Source organism: Dipteris shenzhenensis, chromosome 22 (genome assembly GCF_047967505.1).
Source record: "Dipteris shenzhenensis isolate YYH24624 ecotype China chromosome 22, Dip_SZ_1.0, whole genome shotgun sequence".
NCBI lineage: Eukaryota > Viridiplantae > Streptophyta > Polypodiopsida > Gleicheniales > Dipteridaceae > Dipteris > Dipteris shenzhenensis.
The window spans coordinates 38,906,938-38,922,939 of record NC_141617.1 but is presented as its reverse complement, the minus strand read 5'-3'; the positions used below and the strand labels follow the sequence as shown (position 1 = coordinate 38,922,939).

The window sequence follows — 16,002 nt, the reverse complement described above, 5'->3', positions numbered from 1 at the left end:
AAGTAATCACAATTCAAACACACAAAAAGTGATCACAATTACTTTCTCAATTGTGATTTAATACAAATTTAAGAACCAAAAATTTAAAATTACTACCATGATTAGATACTACAAGGCTTGAAAATATATTTTCTAAAGTAATCACAATTCAATACACAAAAAAAGTAATCACAATTAGTTTCCCAAAAGTAATCACAATTCAATAGACAAAAAAACACTAGTCACAAAATCTAAAAAAAGGGTACGTTTTACATTCACAGGTCATGTCACACCTGAAATATCTTTGATTTATTTATGAATTCACAAGGTACACTGATGTCATCTTCTTACTTCCTTGCCATTCATTTTTTTAGTATTGATGTCATCTTCTTACTTCCTTGCCATTCAATGTAATACCAAGCACCCTTGTAACGTGGGTCTTGATAGTGCAACAAAGCCTAAGGGTCATTAAATGCCCCATCAATATCATAAGTCACATCCACCATTGAGGTCATCAATTCCAAGATAGCTGTGAACACCTCAACCACCATTTATGTAGAGCCTCCTAAGGATATCAATCTCTGAATGTAAGGATGCCAAAGCATCAACGAGGATTTGAACCCTAGACTAGCCTAGCTAAATGCACAATAGCAATAATACCATTGAATTTCCATGATTGTTCAGCACTCCAATTAATATTGGTATCTCACACTTCTTTTCAAACCTCATCCCCTTCCCTAATTAGTTCGAAAGAATTACAAATTTTGTAAGATGTGGACTCACATGTGGTGAGTAAAGCAGCAATGGTTGAGGTTGCCTTTGTCTCCTTTCCCAAAGATGCAAGTAATTTTCTTGACTATGTTAACGTATGCTTGTACAAACAAGCCCAACCAACACGGCTATCTTCTTTTACAAACTAAAGCACTCATAGTGAGTATTTTGAAGATTCCTCACCAATAACTAGATTAAAGGTTTCTCTAGAATGATCATAGCTTCCAACTTGTGGTTCAAATGCCGTGCCTTCCTATTACACCTCTACGGAATCCATCAACTTTACACAAGCATGGATGCGTGCCGCACAAGATTTTATTTTCCTACTTATCAAAAGCCTTACCTATGTCTCAAGCATGATTTTAAATTAGAGGAAAGTTGAGTGTGCTCCATGGAGAAATATTACTAATTTCCACCACACAATAATATTTTGGAGGTGGTTTTAGTTTCCGTTGTTTTTAACGAATTTTAAAACCTGCATTATACTGGGTTTCATGTGGTATAGTTTAAAATAGATAATAATAGACGTATCTTTTATGAATCTTAAGAAAAAAAGAAACATAGAAAGAATGATATTTAGGATAAGGATTCACCCGAAAGATAATTGTAGTTAAAGAAAAGAAAACTACGACGTAAAATGCCATTGTAGTGTAAGATGTGAGATTAATTCATGAAATCACGAATCCAGAGACAGAATAGAATAAACCCAGTATAGCATCATGTCTCAATGCATCGCAAGCCTTGAGGGTTTTGAGAAGACTTTGAAAATTCAGAGAACCCACTCAACACACATTCACAGCCCAGGCCATGATCTTAGTTTGAAGACCTTAGACCTCAAAGATTGCATTGCAATTAAATGACGTTCAGAGATCCCCACTGCTCATTCAGGCCGTCCATCCAGGGGCCTTTGGATGGCTATAATCCTCAGACCTGTGTAGTTTTAACTGCAATAACGTTTTATGAGGGTGTACAATCTCTTCCATTGACTTTTTCCAATTCTGTAGAAAGATCTCTTCATAAACCTACACATAGAATACATTACAATATAAGAAGCTTACATAGAGTAACATCGCTAGCAACAATTCCCAGTTTTATTCAAAAAACTTGGTAACAGTGCAAAGGAAACAATGCGTAGATCCAAAAACATGTGCATATCACCTTTCATAGGCTTCAGAAAAGCCAATTGGGGAGCTATCGGGTGGTACATCGCTATAGAAAATCACTGGGATCAGCTGCTGCTTGAATTCAGAGCATGTAAAACTGAGAGTACAAGTGATCCCGTATCCTGTAGTAGTCCTCAGATAAAGGACCTTCAAAAACAACTTGCTGACTTCCACCCTGCAAGCCATCAACAAAATTGCATGATAAAATGTACTTTTTCAGAGACATCCCTTTAACAATTACACAAAAGGACCCATTACAACATCTTTACATACAACACCCAATCAAGCTCTATGATTACCTTTTGCACAGCTTCTCCTCCTACTTTGCGTACAGCAATGTTCCCATCACATCTAAGAGCGCCACCGGCAAATTCTGCCTGCAAACCACGAAGAGCATTCAGTGGCATTCCCGTAGAGTTGAAAAAGTGACTGCAAGAGAAAGTGGTGGGAGATATATAGCAAGTAGCTGCGAGTGTATTGTATATATAACTAAGAATGCAGTGACGTAACCACTGCACTACCTGTACACCCTTGGCAGCTAGGAGTTGCTTGAAGACTGCAAGAGAAAGTGGGAGATACATAACAAGTAGATGCGAGGGTATATATATAACTAAGAATGCAGTGACGTAACCACTGCACTACCTGTACAGCTTTGACAGCTAGGAGTTGCTTGAAGTCTGCAAGTTTGAGGTCTCCCACAAAAACAGCTTTATGTGGTGGAGGGATCCCTGAGTGAGGTAAGAGAGGAAGCACATCATCTTCACGACTCCCAACTTCTCCATCCACCCATGTGAGCTCATAATCACCTAGCTGCGTGACAGTCAAAATCATGTTGGGAAAAGCATCAGAATCCAAAATCTTTAACCTAAGAGATGTAATCGTCTATTTAGTTCAAGGTTTCTATGTTCAAGGCAACTTTCTAAAGCCAGTTTTTGACCTCAGGGATACTTATGAAATGAGATACGAAGAAAGGGAAACGAATATATTACTTTTCTGAAAAGGACATTACTCATGAGCCTTTCTGTGAGTCTGGCCTGAAATGCATCCATGCACAGTAAATGTAAGAAGCGCAACTAGAATAGACTTAAATGAAAATAAAATCAACAGTGCTGCTCAAGGACAAGATTTGTGAACTAATTGTATGTCAAAACCTTGTACGCTGACAAATCAGAAGTCACATCCACTGTTTCTCCTATCTTCGGAGCATAGACATGGGGGCAAACATGCTTCAGGCTGTGTTGTTTCAAATGCTCTGTGGCTTCTGCAGATCCATGTACCAAGACCTGCATCATAAAACCTTATTTCAAGTATTTTCCATAGATAACCATGTCAATTCTGAAGCTAGAACTCTGGCAAAAAGTGCAAAAGAGGAGAACACTTGCAAATGAGCTACATATAGGCCAATTAAAATCTTTCAATTTTGAACTCCCCTTTGATACGAAAAAATGCAAAGAATCAAGCTCTAAACAAAACAGATTTTTGCCGGTGATATAGAAACAACAGAAAAAGATTCACTATACATGCAACATAGGATTGGCATTATTAGTATTGGGCCCTTTCTATTGAACCAAACCAAAGGATTAAGATTTAACAAGCAAGAAAGAGATTATCATATACCACAAGTTTTTTCGAGGTTTCACCAAAAGGCACACATGAAAATCAACAGTTGAAAACACACCATAAAGGGGAAAAGACTGTATAAATAACTGGCACTTTACAGAATTGAGTCCAAAGCTGGAGCACAAGGAAAAAACCATAGCAAGTTCCTTAACTCACAATGGACGTCTTGGAACATTAGGGTCACCTCCCCAATTGTGATGCCCCCCGTATGAGGACACAAGGGGAAGGACATATAGTAAGACTGCCGTTTGGGCAGCAGATTGGCTGCCACTAGGAAGAGCATAGATCTCCTTGTTGACGTAGATTTAGAGCATCCACACAGCCTCGACAACATGCATACAGACAGGTAGGCATGTATCCATATCTATTTACCTATATGTGTGTGCATGCATGTGTGTGTATGTGTGTGTGTGTGCGTCTCTCTCTCTCTCTACACACACGCGCGTGCGCTTTTTTGGGTGAATACACTTTTTTTTTTTTTAAGAGAGATTTCATTTAGAAATATGTACATTCATAGCTGTCCAAAGCTGGACAGCTCAGCTACTACTCAAAACTAGAAACAGTAATAAAAGACTTCCAACTAGGCCCGAGGAAGGTCTCCATAGGAAAGAGCATCTTGAAGAGACCGAAACAAAGAAGCTCGAAAATAGGGAAAGACATCCACAAAAGAGTGCTCATAGTACATACAGCCAAATGGTACGAGCACAATACGATGACCAGAGAGCCCAATAGCGACACTAGGAGAAGAAGTGATCATAATCTGGCATAGCAACACGTGTGCCAAACAACCATACATACATATGTATATATGTATGTGCATACGTACGTACATACATATGAATGTATGTATGCATGTATGTACATACATACATACACAGACACCCACACACAGTTTCTTTTATTTTTGTGAGATCCATGTAAATTTATATCAGAAGAGGCAACTCCCGAAGAGGGAGCTTGTAATTACAACTCAATATAGGACAAGTGAATAGTGGAATCCATCTGTCAAACACATAGACAATCATAGAAAGATTGCCTAAGGGACATCCGGAACTATTGAATCTTGGAAAAGGTGGAATCTCCAAAAACTCTATATTTTTCTCTTTCCATAGAGTCTAGAGTCCCCAATATCGAACCCAAGTGAAGAAGATATCAAATTCTGGTCTCTGTGGATGGGTCCTAAAAGCCAGAAAGCTTGCCCAACCAGTTTTATATGTACATATACATAAATACATGCATACATATACTTGTTTTAAATACACACACACACACACACACACACACACACACACATTCTTTTTTGTAAAAGAAATTTTGCATTAAGAAAACATTTACATTCATAACTATCCCAGAGTGGGACAGCTACTACTCATAACAAAGTACTGACAACTAAAAGCAGTAAAAGCTGCTCCAGTAAAGAAACAGCTAGTACAAAAGAACTAAAAACATTCAAAAAACACTTCTAGCTGGGCCGCCGAAAGATCTCTCAAGCGATGTGCGCCCTGCAGAGAGCAAAGCAGGGAGGATCGGAAGAAATCATAAATATCCACAACAGAGTGTCCATAGAGCTGAGAAGTACGGGCATGATATAATGACCATAGAGCCCAATAACGACACCAACCTTTATGCTCCGAACAATAGAGGGGACCGTGTTTTGTTTTGGAAAGAGTTGCTCTCGTGGGCTGACATTGCGGATTCATGGATTATTGGAGGTGACTTCAACATGGTTGAGGCACCTTCGGATAAGAAAGGGGGCAGAGAACGTGGTATCCACTCCCTTGAGAGAGCAGCCTGGGATGCCTTCTTGTTCAGGTTCAGTGGCAGAGATGTTTGGTCAGATGATGCATTTCTTGTTCAGTCTCAGTCACTTTTGTTTTCATGGTCGAACCGTAGGGTGCAGATGCCTATCCATGCTCGGATTGACAGATTCTATGTGGGTGACTGGGCTCTTGATAGAGGGGGGACAGTTTGCATTGCACCCGGTGTTTCCACTTCAGACCATTTTCCGGTAATTTTGTCCATTTCAAAGCCTCATCTGAGAGGACGGTCTCACAGTATCAGGATCCCAGACGCCTTATACACGGATGAGACTCTCACAGAGGCAGTGTTGGAGATCTGGGTTTCTCATATGCAGGGGGGGTGGCCGGTCCTTCACATGTGGCCACAGCACTTGACAGTATCAGCGACTTCTATCACTCAGTTGCTAGTGCTCAGCGAGGTGAGGTACTCAGGCGAGAGATCCGTATCCGCCGGCAGTTGGCAGCCCTTCAGAGGGAGGAGCAGAAATGACCTTCAGATGCTTGGATACAGGAGCGCCTTGCTGCGGCAAGGGCTCACTTGCAGACCTTGCTTGATCAGAGAGCAGAGTATGCCTTCCATGCACGGGAGTCCTTTTGGATACAAATGGGAGGGAGAGTCAATAAACACTTTTTCTCTACACTTGGCCCCAGACATAGTAGAGATAGTGTCAGGCAGCTTATTGACTCTGACGGCATTTTGCGGTCCCATCCGGAGACCGTCATGCATTTAGCGACAGATTTTTATACCTCCCTTCTTTCTGCAGATCCGAACTCACAGGCCAGAGAGGTGGCTAGAGATGAAGTTTGGCAGAGTTTACCTGTGTTGGTCACCCCAGAGATGTTATGCTCACTTGATGCACGCTTTACCAACACAGAATTCAAGACAGAATTCAAGACTGCTCTTTCTGCCCTTCATAAGGGCAAGTGCCCTGGTTCCGATGGTCTTACTCCCTCTTTTTTTATAGCCTTTTGGGATATGATAGGTGATCATATTACTTCAGCCCTGCAAGGCATTTGGGACTCGGGCGAGATGCCTGACTCACTGACCGAGGGACTCATTCACCTTATCCCGAAAGGTGGCAACAGGAATTTTGTATCCCATTGGAGACCCATCACTCTTTTGGGCACTCTTTACAAAATCCTTGCCAAGGCGATCAGCATCCGACTACAGCCCCTTCTTCCAGATCTCATCCATGATACTCAGACAGGCTTTGTGCATGGCAGGAGCATTTTTGATAATATCTTTTCCTTTTGGGAAGCCACAGAGTGGGCTATGCAGAGTGGACAGAGGCTAGCAGTTTTACTCTTGGACTTCGAGAAAGCCTATGACAGAGTAGATTGGGGTTTTCTTGAGGGCACTCTTCTACGGTTTTCAGATGCTTGGATCAGAGGGCCTCCCTTTACAGATCAGTCCACAGCCAGGTTTTGATTGGAGGGATAAGGGGTGACAGGTTTCAGATTTCCAGATCAGTTCATCAGGGATGCCCTTTAGCCCCCTTCCTCTTTCTTTTTGTGGCAGAAGCTATGAGTATCTTCCTTAGATCTCAGGCTGAGCTTTTTGGGCTGAGACTGCCCTTGAGACAGGAGCAGGAGCTTTTTGACTGTGAGTTGGCTGATGACACTGCTATTTTTATTCAGGCCTCCTTGCAGTCACTTGATTCTTTCCGGACAGCCTTGGATATTTTTTGCTCAGCTGCACGGGCACACATTAACTGGCATAAATCCTTTGGCTTTTGGATCAGTGATGAGGACACTCCAGGCTGGGGAGTTGACATTGGTTTTTCCTGGATTCAGAGGGGTGTTCCTATCAGGTATTTGGGATGCCAGGTAGGATTGGACATCTCTCCAGCACAGCAGTTTGCCCCAGTACTAGAAAGTATAAGAAAAAAGCTCCTATTTTGGAGCTCTGCCAAACTCGACCTTGCATCTAGAGTTGTGGTAGTGAACCAGGTTCTCTTGGCCACCTCCTGGTTCGTGTGTTCTTGCTGGTGCCGGTCTAGGGATTGCATCACTCAGCTCATCAAACCAGTCAGGAATTTTTTATGGAGTGGACTTGATGGCACAGTAGATGTTGCAGCAAGGGTGGCCTGGGAGACTATTATTCTCCCTACATGTGAAGGGGGCCTTAATGTCATTGACCCGGACTTGCAGTGTAGGGCTTTGCTTTGTAAGGTGGTGGTGAGGGGACTCATGCCTGGGCAAGAACCTTGGAAGGATTTCTTTTTTGGACGCATTCAGGCTTGCACACCAACCTTGGGAGATGATTGGGTGGACAGCCCTCGATGGATTTTCACAAGCCCCTCTTAGATCTCCTGCCTCTCCTCTCATGACTGCCATCCTGAAAGCTTGGGGGAGCTTCACGAACACTCTTCGAAGGTCTACATTCTGCTGAATCTGTGCTTCACATCTTTTGGCACTGTCCACACACTTGTGATTTCCTCGCTCTCATTCGACACGCGCTTCGAGCGAGATTTCCTACTGTTACTTTTGGCACGCTCTTCTGGTTATTTGGTTTTCATCCAGCTAGATAGGATTTTGATTTATTTTTTGTTTGGGTGCGCTACTGGGCACTGTGGACTCTATGGATGGACAAAAATCATAGAGTCTTTGGTGATCCTACTTTTCCATCTTTTGTTTTTTTCAAGAGATTGATAGGCAGCCAATCATTTGGAATGATAGTATTCTTGACGAGCATGCAAGACCACTGGGCACTTACCATTACATGCAGTGGTCTAAATGGGAGAGAGGCCCCGCCTACATAGTAGGCACTTGGAAATCTTTTATCAGGCTACCTGTGGATCAGAGACTGCAGTCCGTGAGTCACCTCAGAGGGGTAGCAAGCAGGATTCAGCAGATAGATGCAGCCATCCCGGTGGAATGGACAGCTGAGCTGCCTATTACTTCCACCACTTGGATGGGGGCTTTTTCGAGAACATCGGTTCCTTTACAGGTGATCGCTCTCCGAGGTCTCGGGGAAGACGCACTGGTCTTTGATGTTGGGGATGGAGGTTTACTTTCTACATCCAAGGATGGCATTCTTCTTGAGGTTGCCTTTCAGCCTGTCAGGATTGCTGTTTTTGTGGACCTTGGAGTGGGCTTGCGGTGGTACTTAGACCCCGACCCTCTGCTCTTGGCCTTGGGATCCTGGAGGTTGTGGTTATATGGAGGTGCACCTATAAGGTGCTTGCAGTGGGACCGAGGAGAGTGGGAATGGATAGATCATGGGCACCGAGAGAGGGAGATTCCCTTCTTTCGTTTCACGGTTGGTAATGCCAGGAGGTTTCAGCTAAACAGTAGGGGTTGGATTCCCTCCAAAACCCCCCATTCGGAAAGCTTCTTCATCGCCGCAGACTTGCGTAGAAATTTCTGGAGGAGGCTCTGGAAATCCCTCAGAAATAGAAAGATCACTCTTTTCTTTTGGCTTTCTATTCATGGAGGGATTGCAGTGAACCTGTGGAGATCACGATTTGGGGCTGATCCCACTTGTCCTCGATGCCATTCTGCAGAGGAGTCAGTGCGACATTGCCTTTGGGACTGCAGTCAGGCGAGGACTGTTTGGAAAGGGGTTGCTCAGATACTCAGCATCTTTCACACTTTCCCTTTCTTCATGACTTGGGGCTCGGTCGCATGGTTATCTCTTACCGGGCCCCATGTGTTTTATGAGGGTGAGCCTTCTTCTTGGGCACTCTCGGTCCGCCGGCAGGTGATAGAGACCTGCTCTCTACAGGATGTACCACTTACTCCCTTCAGAGCTTCTCATGTTTCAGTGGACACCTCTTGGGAGATTTTGGCTTGCATTTCCTCTTGGCACATTTGGAGAGCCAGATGTACTGAGGCCTTGGATGGCACCCAGATACACCCATTACAGGTGTTCACGGGTATTTGGTCTGACACGGTTCACACTTTGATAGCCATATGGGCTAGCATGCAGAGCCCTTCACGGACAGCCTCTTCTAGAAGGACTATATTTCTTCGAGTTTGGAGAGGTTCTCCCTTTTTCTCGGAGGTTTCTACCGGATTGAGATGGCACTATCAGCCTCAATCCTTTCTTTTTGGCTCTTGAGCTTTTCGTGCATTGCATGATGTATCCCGTATGGAGCTTGCTCTAACGTTTTTTCTTTAATACTTAATAGAAGTCTCTTTTTGCCCCAAAAAAAAAAAAAAAACGACACCAATTGTAAAACTAAATGTAGTTGGGGGTGGTGGTATATCTCCGAAACAACCAAAACCTGCCAAAAGCAATATGAGGAAAACGGGCACGAAGATAAGTCCCCAATCTAGGAAGAAAGTCATGGGCAGCTGGGCAAGTCCAGAGTATGTCTCCCACGGATGCAAACAAGATGGACATTTTGAAGAAGTAATGTGCCAGGCAGCCAAGAAAGAACCTACTGGCAAAGCACCAACCAAAGACCGCCATAAGAAAGAAGCGAAAGCTTACTGTTCCAAATACAACCAAGACAAACCTTCCATCAAGCAAGAGGTTTATCAAGATGCCACATAGAAAGACCACGCTCATGAACCCATGGTTGCCGTAGAAGAAGATGATAAGCTTTCTTGGCATTGAGATCCGCAAAGGAGAAATTAGAATAACATGGAATGCCTTGATCAAATCTCCAATCCAGAAGAGAAAGATCAATAAACAAACGGGGCACTGGCTCGAAAGGAAGCAACATGGTAGTGAGAATACGCCATATAGGTTTGTGATGCATACCCAAAGAGAAACGTGTTCTAACCTATGGAAAAGAAAGAGTAAGGCCCATGTCATCTACCACATCATCCACTGTGGAGATACCCAGTCGATATAGAAAGTAGGCTTTCCTAGGCTAAAGATGAGGCAATGGAAAATCAAAGACCCGGCTCCAATGAATACTCTTTAGACGGAGGGTATTTCCATGATTCAGGGGATGGCCTAACCGATGCAAGTGTTCCAGTAGAAACTGCCAGTCTCGAAGCAGGCAAGTAGAAAATGGACAACCAAGAATAGTGCCATGTAGATGTCCAAAGACAACATCTGATGGAGCTGGAATCCACTATCCAAATGCATCAAAACGAAGAGAAGCCAATATATAATAGAACAAAGTGTCCATGGCTGATGTTGCTCCAAAAAAGTAAGCAAAAGTGTAGCCTTGCAAGCTATCACGAGTGTGAATATAAACCCCCACGCATCTTGAGTGAGCAAACATAGCTATATGTCAGTAGGCGAACCGCCTTACAATCCGTTTTAGTGCAGCAAAGGTCTTCCATTTCCCTCGATATGAATTTCTCAATGTCTGTAAAAGACTAAGGAATCAATGGAAAATGAAATTGCACATAGTCCATTATAATGGATTGCACTATTTGAAGGCGAACATGCAATGGCCATGTGGAGAGCTTCCAATAATCTATCTTATGAAATATTTTTTGCAAAACACATAGCCTTTCCTGTGGCAGAGAAATATGCCAACCAATGGGATAGCCTAATTGACGGACAATCTGATCAGCAGGCAAAATCAATCCAGGCCATAAAATGCGGTGCCAATCACTTGCATGGAGAGGAAGGAGTTTGGATTTGGCAAAGTTCATTTTCAATCCAGCTGCAAGGCCAAATGAGTGAAGAGCTTGCATAAGATGGCGAATATCTGAGGCAGAGTTTCTGAGAAAAAATAAGGAATCATCGGCATAGGCCTGACTGACAAAAGGAGCAGCTTCAGGAATATCAATGCCATGTAAATATTGGTGACAGACCAAATCATCCATATGCATCAAGAGGGCATGCATAGCAATGGCAAAAAGCACTGAGTGGACAGCCCTGACAAACAGAGTGTCCTACTGACCATGAAGAGAAGAGAGCATCAAAAAGGCAGGATGTTGTGCCACCGTCATAAAGCCAATAAACCACCCTTTGCATCTTATATCTGAAACCCAAACACTGCATGCTGTCATGAAATCATTTGACCGTATCAAATGCGTTTTCAATATCTATCTGCATGATCAAAACATCCTAATGCGTGTATTTGGCATATTCGCATTAAGTATTAGCGATATTATCCATGATTTGCCTGTGAGGCAAAAATCCATATTGTGCAGCTGCAAGCCTCTGTATAAGATCTGAGAGATACGTAACACCATCTGATCTTGTAAATCACAGGCATTAAGATGATCAGCCTCCAATCCGATAGATGCTGACATAGAGGCTTCTTGGGAACCAAACGCAACATACCTTTCTTCCAAGAAGAGGGTAAAGTACCAGAAAGCCAAGCATCATTGATCATGCGTAAAAGAAGAGCACTCAGTTTGTCCAAAATTCAGCAAAGAATTCCACAGTAAGGCCATCCCAACCTAGGGATTTAGAACGTCCCAATGTAGACAATGCCCCTTTAAGTTCAGCATCTGTGAATGGCAATTCTAATGAATCTGCCTCCTCAGAAGAGAGGACTGGATGGACATGTCAGAGAAAAACATTTCGAGCAGAAAGCTCAGCAGATGAAGAGAGCAGAGGGGCTGCGAATCGATCCGCAAAATAATGCTAAACCACCTCATCAAGCTACTGATTATTTGTCGTCCAAGAACCATCTGGACGCAAAACACGATGCAGGGAATGCATTCCGTGAGAAGGGGGACGAGCATTTTCCGAGCGAAATCTTCCGAGCATCAGAGCGAAAACAAAAAAAAGCTTCCAACTATGCAAAAATATGGCCAAAATGCATCAAAAGAAAACATAGTTTCACTTAGAAATATGCAAAGTATTATAGCAATGCCTATTTTATACACAAATCTTTACGTGAATCTTTAGAAATGGTGAGAACATAATGGGATGGCTTTTGAAGAAACAAACCAGTAGAGTAGACTTCTCTATGAAACTTCCCTTCTTACAACTTTTACTTAATAGGAAGTGACATTGAAAAACCTCTCTCAACCTATCTTCATGAAAGGGTTTCTTCAAAGAAAACTCATTGAAGCAAGCCATCCAGGTAGTTTCGCCAGCGAAACCCCTTTGAAGTGGGTCTTCCAAGGCAGTTCATAACTTTCACATCCAATGTCCAAATATAGTCATTCAACCACTCAAATTGATCAAAACACCCCATTAGAGCACATCTATGGGGTTATATTTTGAAAATCCTTTCATTTATAGTATTAAATTTTATGAGAGTCATATATAAGCCCAAGTTAATACTTATTTATAGTAATTTAAACTTCTTTAGAAACATGTCCATAAATATATTGTTATTTATGCTATAAAAACACTAGAAAGATATTGCCATATGATATAAATGTGTTAATAAGTAATTATATATGTAAAGTATTATTACATTGAGAGTGATTATGAGGGATGTTTCTTAAAGAAATTATTTTTTCAACACCTTTTTAAGGTAATAACAGGGGTACAAAGGGATGTCTATAAATAAGAAAATTTATGTTGTGTAAAAAAGAATGAGTGACTAGTCTGTATATTTTTATGATAAAGGGATCTACTTCTAGTGAAAATAAAAGTGTAAAAACCATGTTTCCTAAAGAAATACAATTTTTTAAATCTCTTGAAAAACACGCTCGGATAAACCTGCTCATAGGTTTTTGCCCATAAAATTGACGCATTCAGAAGGGGGAAGTATGGAGGCTTTTAAAAAAAGATTTAGATGAACAGCATGTATCCTGCATGGTTTCTTGGCGGGAGCGGAGCTGCCACTTCCTTTAATCATTTTGAGCCAAGCAAATAAGAGCAGCATGAAAATCAGCTTGCTCACTGGAAGGCAATCTGTGTTGTTGCATCACAGTAATAATGTTGAATCTGAAGCTTTGCATCAGCCCCTTTAGACCGTAAATCACCGAAATAACACTTTCATACTCTTTAATCAAAATCTGCATCTCCGAAGAAAATTGATTACATGCCCAATCCAGATCTACCAAAAAGACATTGGACTTTCTTGGGAGCTGCTGCACCTCCCCGTGCACCCCCTGTTGCCCTCCTCAACCCCCCTCCTTCTCGTCCCTTGCCTTCCCTCAGCACCTCCCTCCCCTCAGTCCCCCCCTCCCTCCTCCCCTCATCCAACCCTGCCATGCCCTCTCCTCTCCTCCCCGCCTCCCTAGCCCGCTCTTCCTAAGCCCCCTCCCCGCCTCCCTATCCTATCCCCTCCCCTACCTCGCCCCCTCCCCACCTCCCTACCCCGTCCCCTCCCCGCATCCTTGTCCCACTCCCTCCCCACCTTCCTACCTCATCCCCTCCCCGCCTCCCTACTCCACACCCTCAGCCCCCCGTTTCTTGCCTCGTCTCCTCAGCGCCCTCCCCGCCTCCTTTCACTACATCTTGCCTCCTCAGCCCACCTCTTCCTCGCCTCTTCTACCCCTCCTTTTTTTCTTGCCTCTTTCTCTCCTCTTGACCGCAGCAAAAGTGACACATGGATTGTTTCAAATGTGTTTGAATTGGCCTTCTCACCTCGATTGGCGATGGATTTTCACTCAACCAGTCCTAATCCGCTTCCACCGGCCGCAAAAACAGTTAGATTTTCAAAAGACGAGTTGCAGCTACTCAAGAAGGATGTAGAGCTTGAAAGCTCTACCAATTTTATCGCATGGGTTTCACCCTTCCAGGTCCCAAGCCAAGGACTGGGTGCTTACGGTAGGACGAGGTTTCTTACAAGTGGTTTTTTATTCACTGGAGGCTACGCGCGCTGTACTCAAAGCCGGGTACTTGCACCTAGGACATAGAAAGATTTTCTTTGAGTCTTTCACGCTGGGCTTTGACCCTGTTGAGGACAAGCAGGGGTTTTCACTTTTCGTTAGATTTCTTGGTCTCCTCCCCTAGGTTTACCATCGCCTACTCCCAACTGTGATTGGGGAGCACTTTGGTTTGAAATCCCCCCCTCCCTAGTTTGCCCTTGACAGCTACAGAGGTGATCAGGTTTGACAGGGTTCCTAGAGTTTGTGTCCTCTCTATGGACCCTAATTTATCGGATGATCATATCATGCTTCAGCGTCCAGGTGGTTCTTTCTTTCAACAGAGAGTGGAGATCGCAAGCAGACATGACCAATGTAGGATCTGCGGGACCTTTGGGCATTTCGTCAAGGATTGCCCTAAAAAAAAGAAGAGGCCCAAAAAGCCTTCTGTTACAACTCTCCCTCGGCTTCGACAGGAGGTGGTATAGTTTCAGCAGCTCCTCCTCGACCACGACAAGGTGGTGGTACAACTCCCTTACTTCAAAGTGCTCCTTCGATACCGCCTCCACCCACTCCAGTGGCACCTACAGCACCCCGATGGGTTCCGGTTCGTGTACGGCCTCCATCTCCTCTAGGTCGAGAGGCCGCCATTCGGGACCCCATCTCCACAAGAGCTTTGGATATTCATCTTCTGGTTATTCCCACTGATGTTGCACCTCACACAATCCATTGCAGCCCACGTTGCAGGTTCTCCCCCTAACTCAGTGGTATCCCCTCTCCTTGACCAAGCACATGATTATTCTCTGGTAGGGGGTTGTGTACATTGTTGATCCGCTTCCCTCGATATGGGTTCTTCGCACCTCGATGTCAGGTTTGATTCACAGGAACTTTTTCGAGCCCCTGCCAAATTTCATGGACTTCTCAGAGGAGGACTTTGTGCCTTCTACTTTCGGTGAGACAATGGTTGGGGTTTCTGTTGACAAGGTGTCTTCTTCCTCAGGTGGACGTGTACTTCCCCCCGTGGAATTTCCCCACTTGGTTCCCTCCCTCGCTCGTCGAGCAGGTCTTCCCCCATTGAGGGATTTGTTTCTGCCACTAGGTCGGCGGGTAAGATGTTCCATGCTATATCCTCCCATTAGTGAGGATTATTAGTTGGAACATACAGGGCCTTGGTGGCGTCCCTCATTGCCGCCACAGAGAGCTAATCCAGAAAACTTCATCCGATTGGGGGACATAAGGTTGGATTCCTCAACTTCTACGTCCCCAATGATGGAGGGGATCGTATCCTGTTCTGGAAGGAGTTGCTCTTCTGGGCCCCCATTGCAGATTCTTGGGTCATTGGAGGGGACTTTAGCATGGTGGAGTTACTCTCAGATAAAAAAGGGAGCAGAGAGGGTGGCATCCATTCTGTAGAGAGGGCAGCTTGGGATGCCTTCCTTTTCAGTTTCAATGGTAGAGATGGTTGGTTGGATGATGCCTTTCACAGTCAGTCATAGTCACTCCTCTTTTCTTGCTCGAACAGGAGGCCGCAAATGCCTATCCATGCACGGATTGACCAGTTTTATGTTGATGATTAGGCCTTGGATAGAGAAGGATCAGTATGCACACCCCTGGGGTTTCCACTTCATATCACTTTCCAGTGGTGTTGATGGTTTCTGAGCCGCAGTTGAGAGGACGATGTGCCGGTATTAGGATTCTTGATGCCTTTATGCAGAGCAGGACCTCACAGAGGCAGCTTTACGGATCTGGGTTTCTCACGTGCAGGGAGGAGTGCCCTCCCCTTCACCTACGGCAGCAACCCTCTCCGATATTAGTGACTTTTACCATCTGGTTGCTAGTACCAGGCATAGTTGCCAGGGAACCCCGTTACGTAGCTGTGGAACGCTGAAATGGCGTTCCCTTCAGAAATGGTTATGGAACGCCTATGGAACGTCAGACTTCTATAATGGCTACGGAACGCTGGAGAACACCTATGGAACGTCTAGGGAACGTTCCCTATGCCATTCCCCAACTTAAGTCTTGTCTATCATTAGGATTTT

At 43.9% G+C, this 16,002-nt stretch overlaps 1 protein-coding gene across 1 annotated transcript in view; it reads right to left on the bottom strand.

The window, feature by feature from the left end:
- Window positions 1–1,349: 1,349 nt before the first annotated feature.
- CPSF100 (cleavage and polyadenylation specificity factor 100) overlaps window positions 1,350–16,002 on the bottom strand; it is a 105,937-nt gene continuing 91,284 nt past the window's right edge. Inside the window, exons 14-19 of the mRNA XM_087393598.1 lie at window positions 3,065–3,196; window positions 2,903–2,947; window positions 2,556–2,723; window positions 2,213–2,290; window positions 1,909–2,088; window positions 1,350–1,772 (exon numbers count right to left, since the gene is read on the bottom strand). Coding sequence (XP_087249724.1) covers window positions 1,996–2,088; window positions 2,213–2,290; window positions 2,556–2,723; window positions 2,903–2,947; window positions 3,065–3,196 — 516 coding nt within the window. The 3' untranslated portion in view covers window positions 1,350–1,772; window positions 1,909–1,995. The remainder of the gene's footprint in view (window positions 1,773–1,908; window positions 2,089–2,212; window positions 2,291–2,555; window positions 2,724–2,902; window positions 2,948–3,064; window positions 3,197–16,002) is intronic.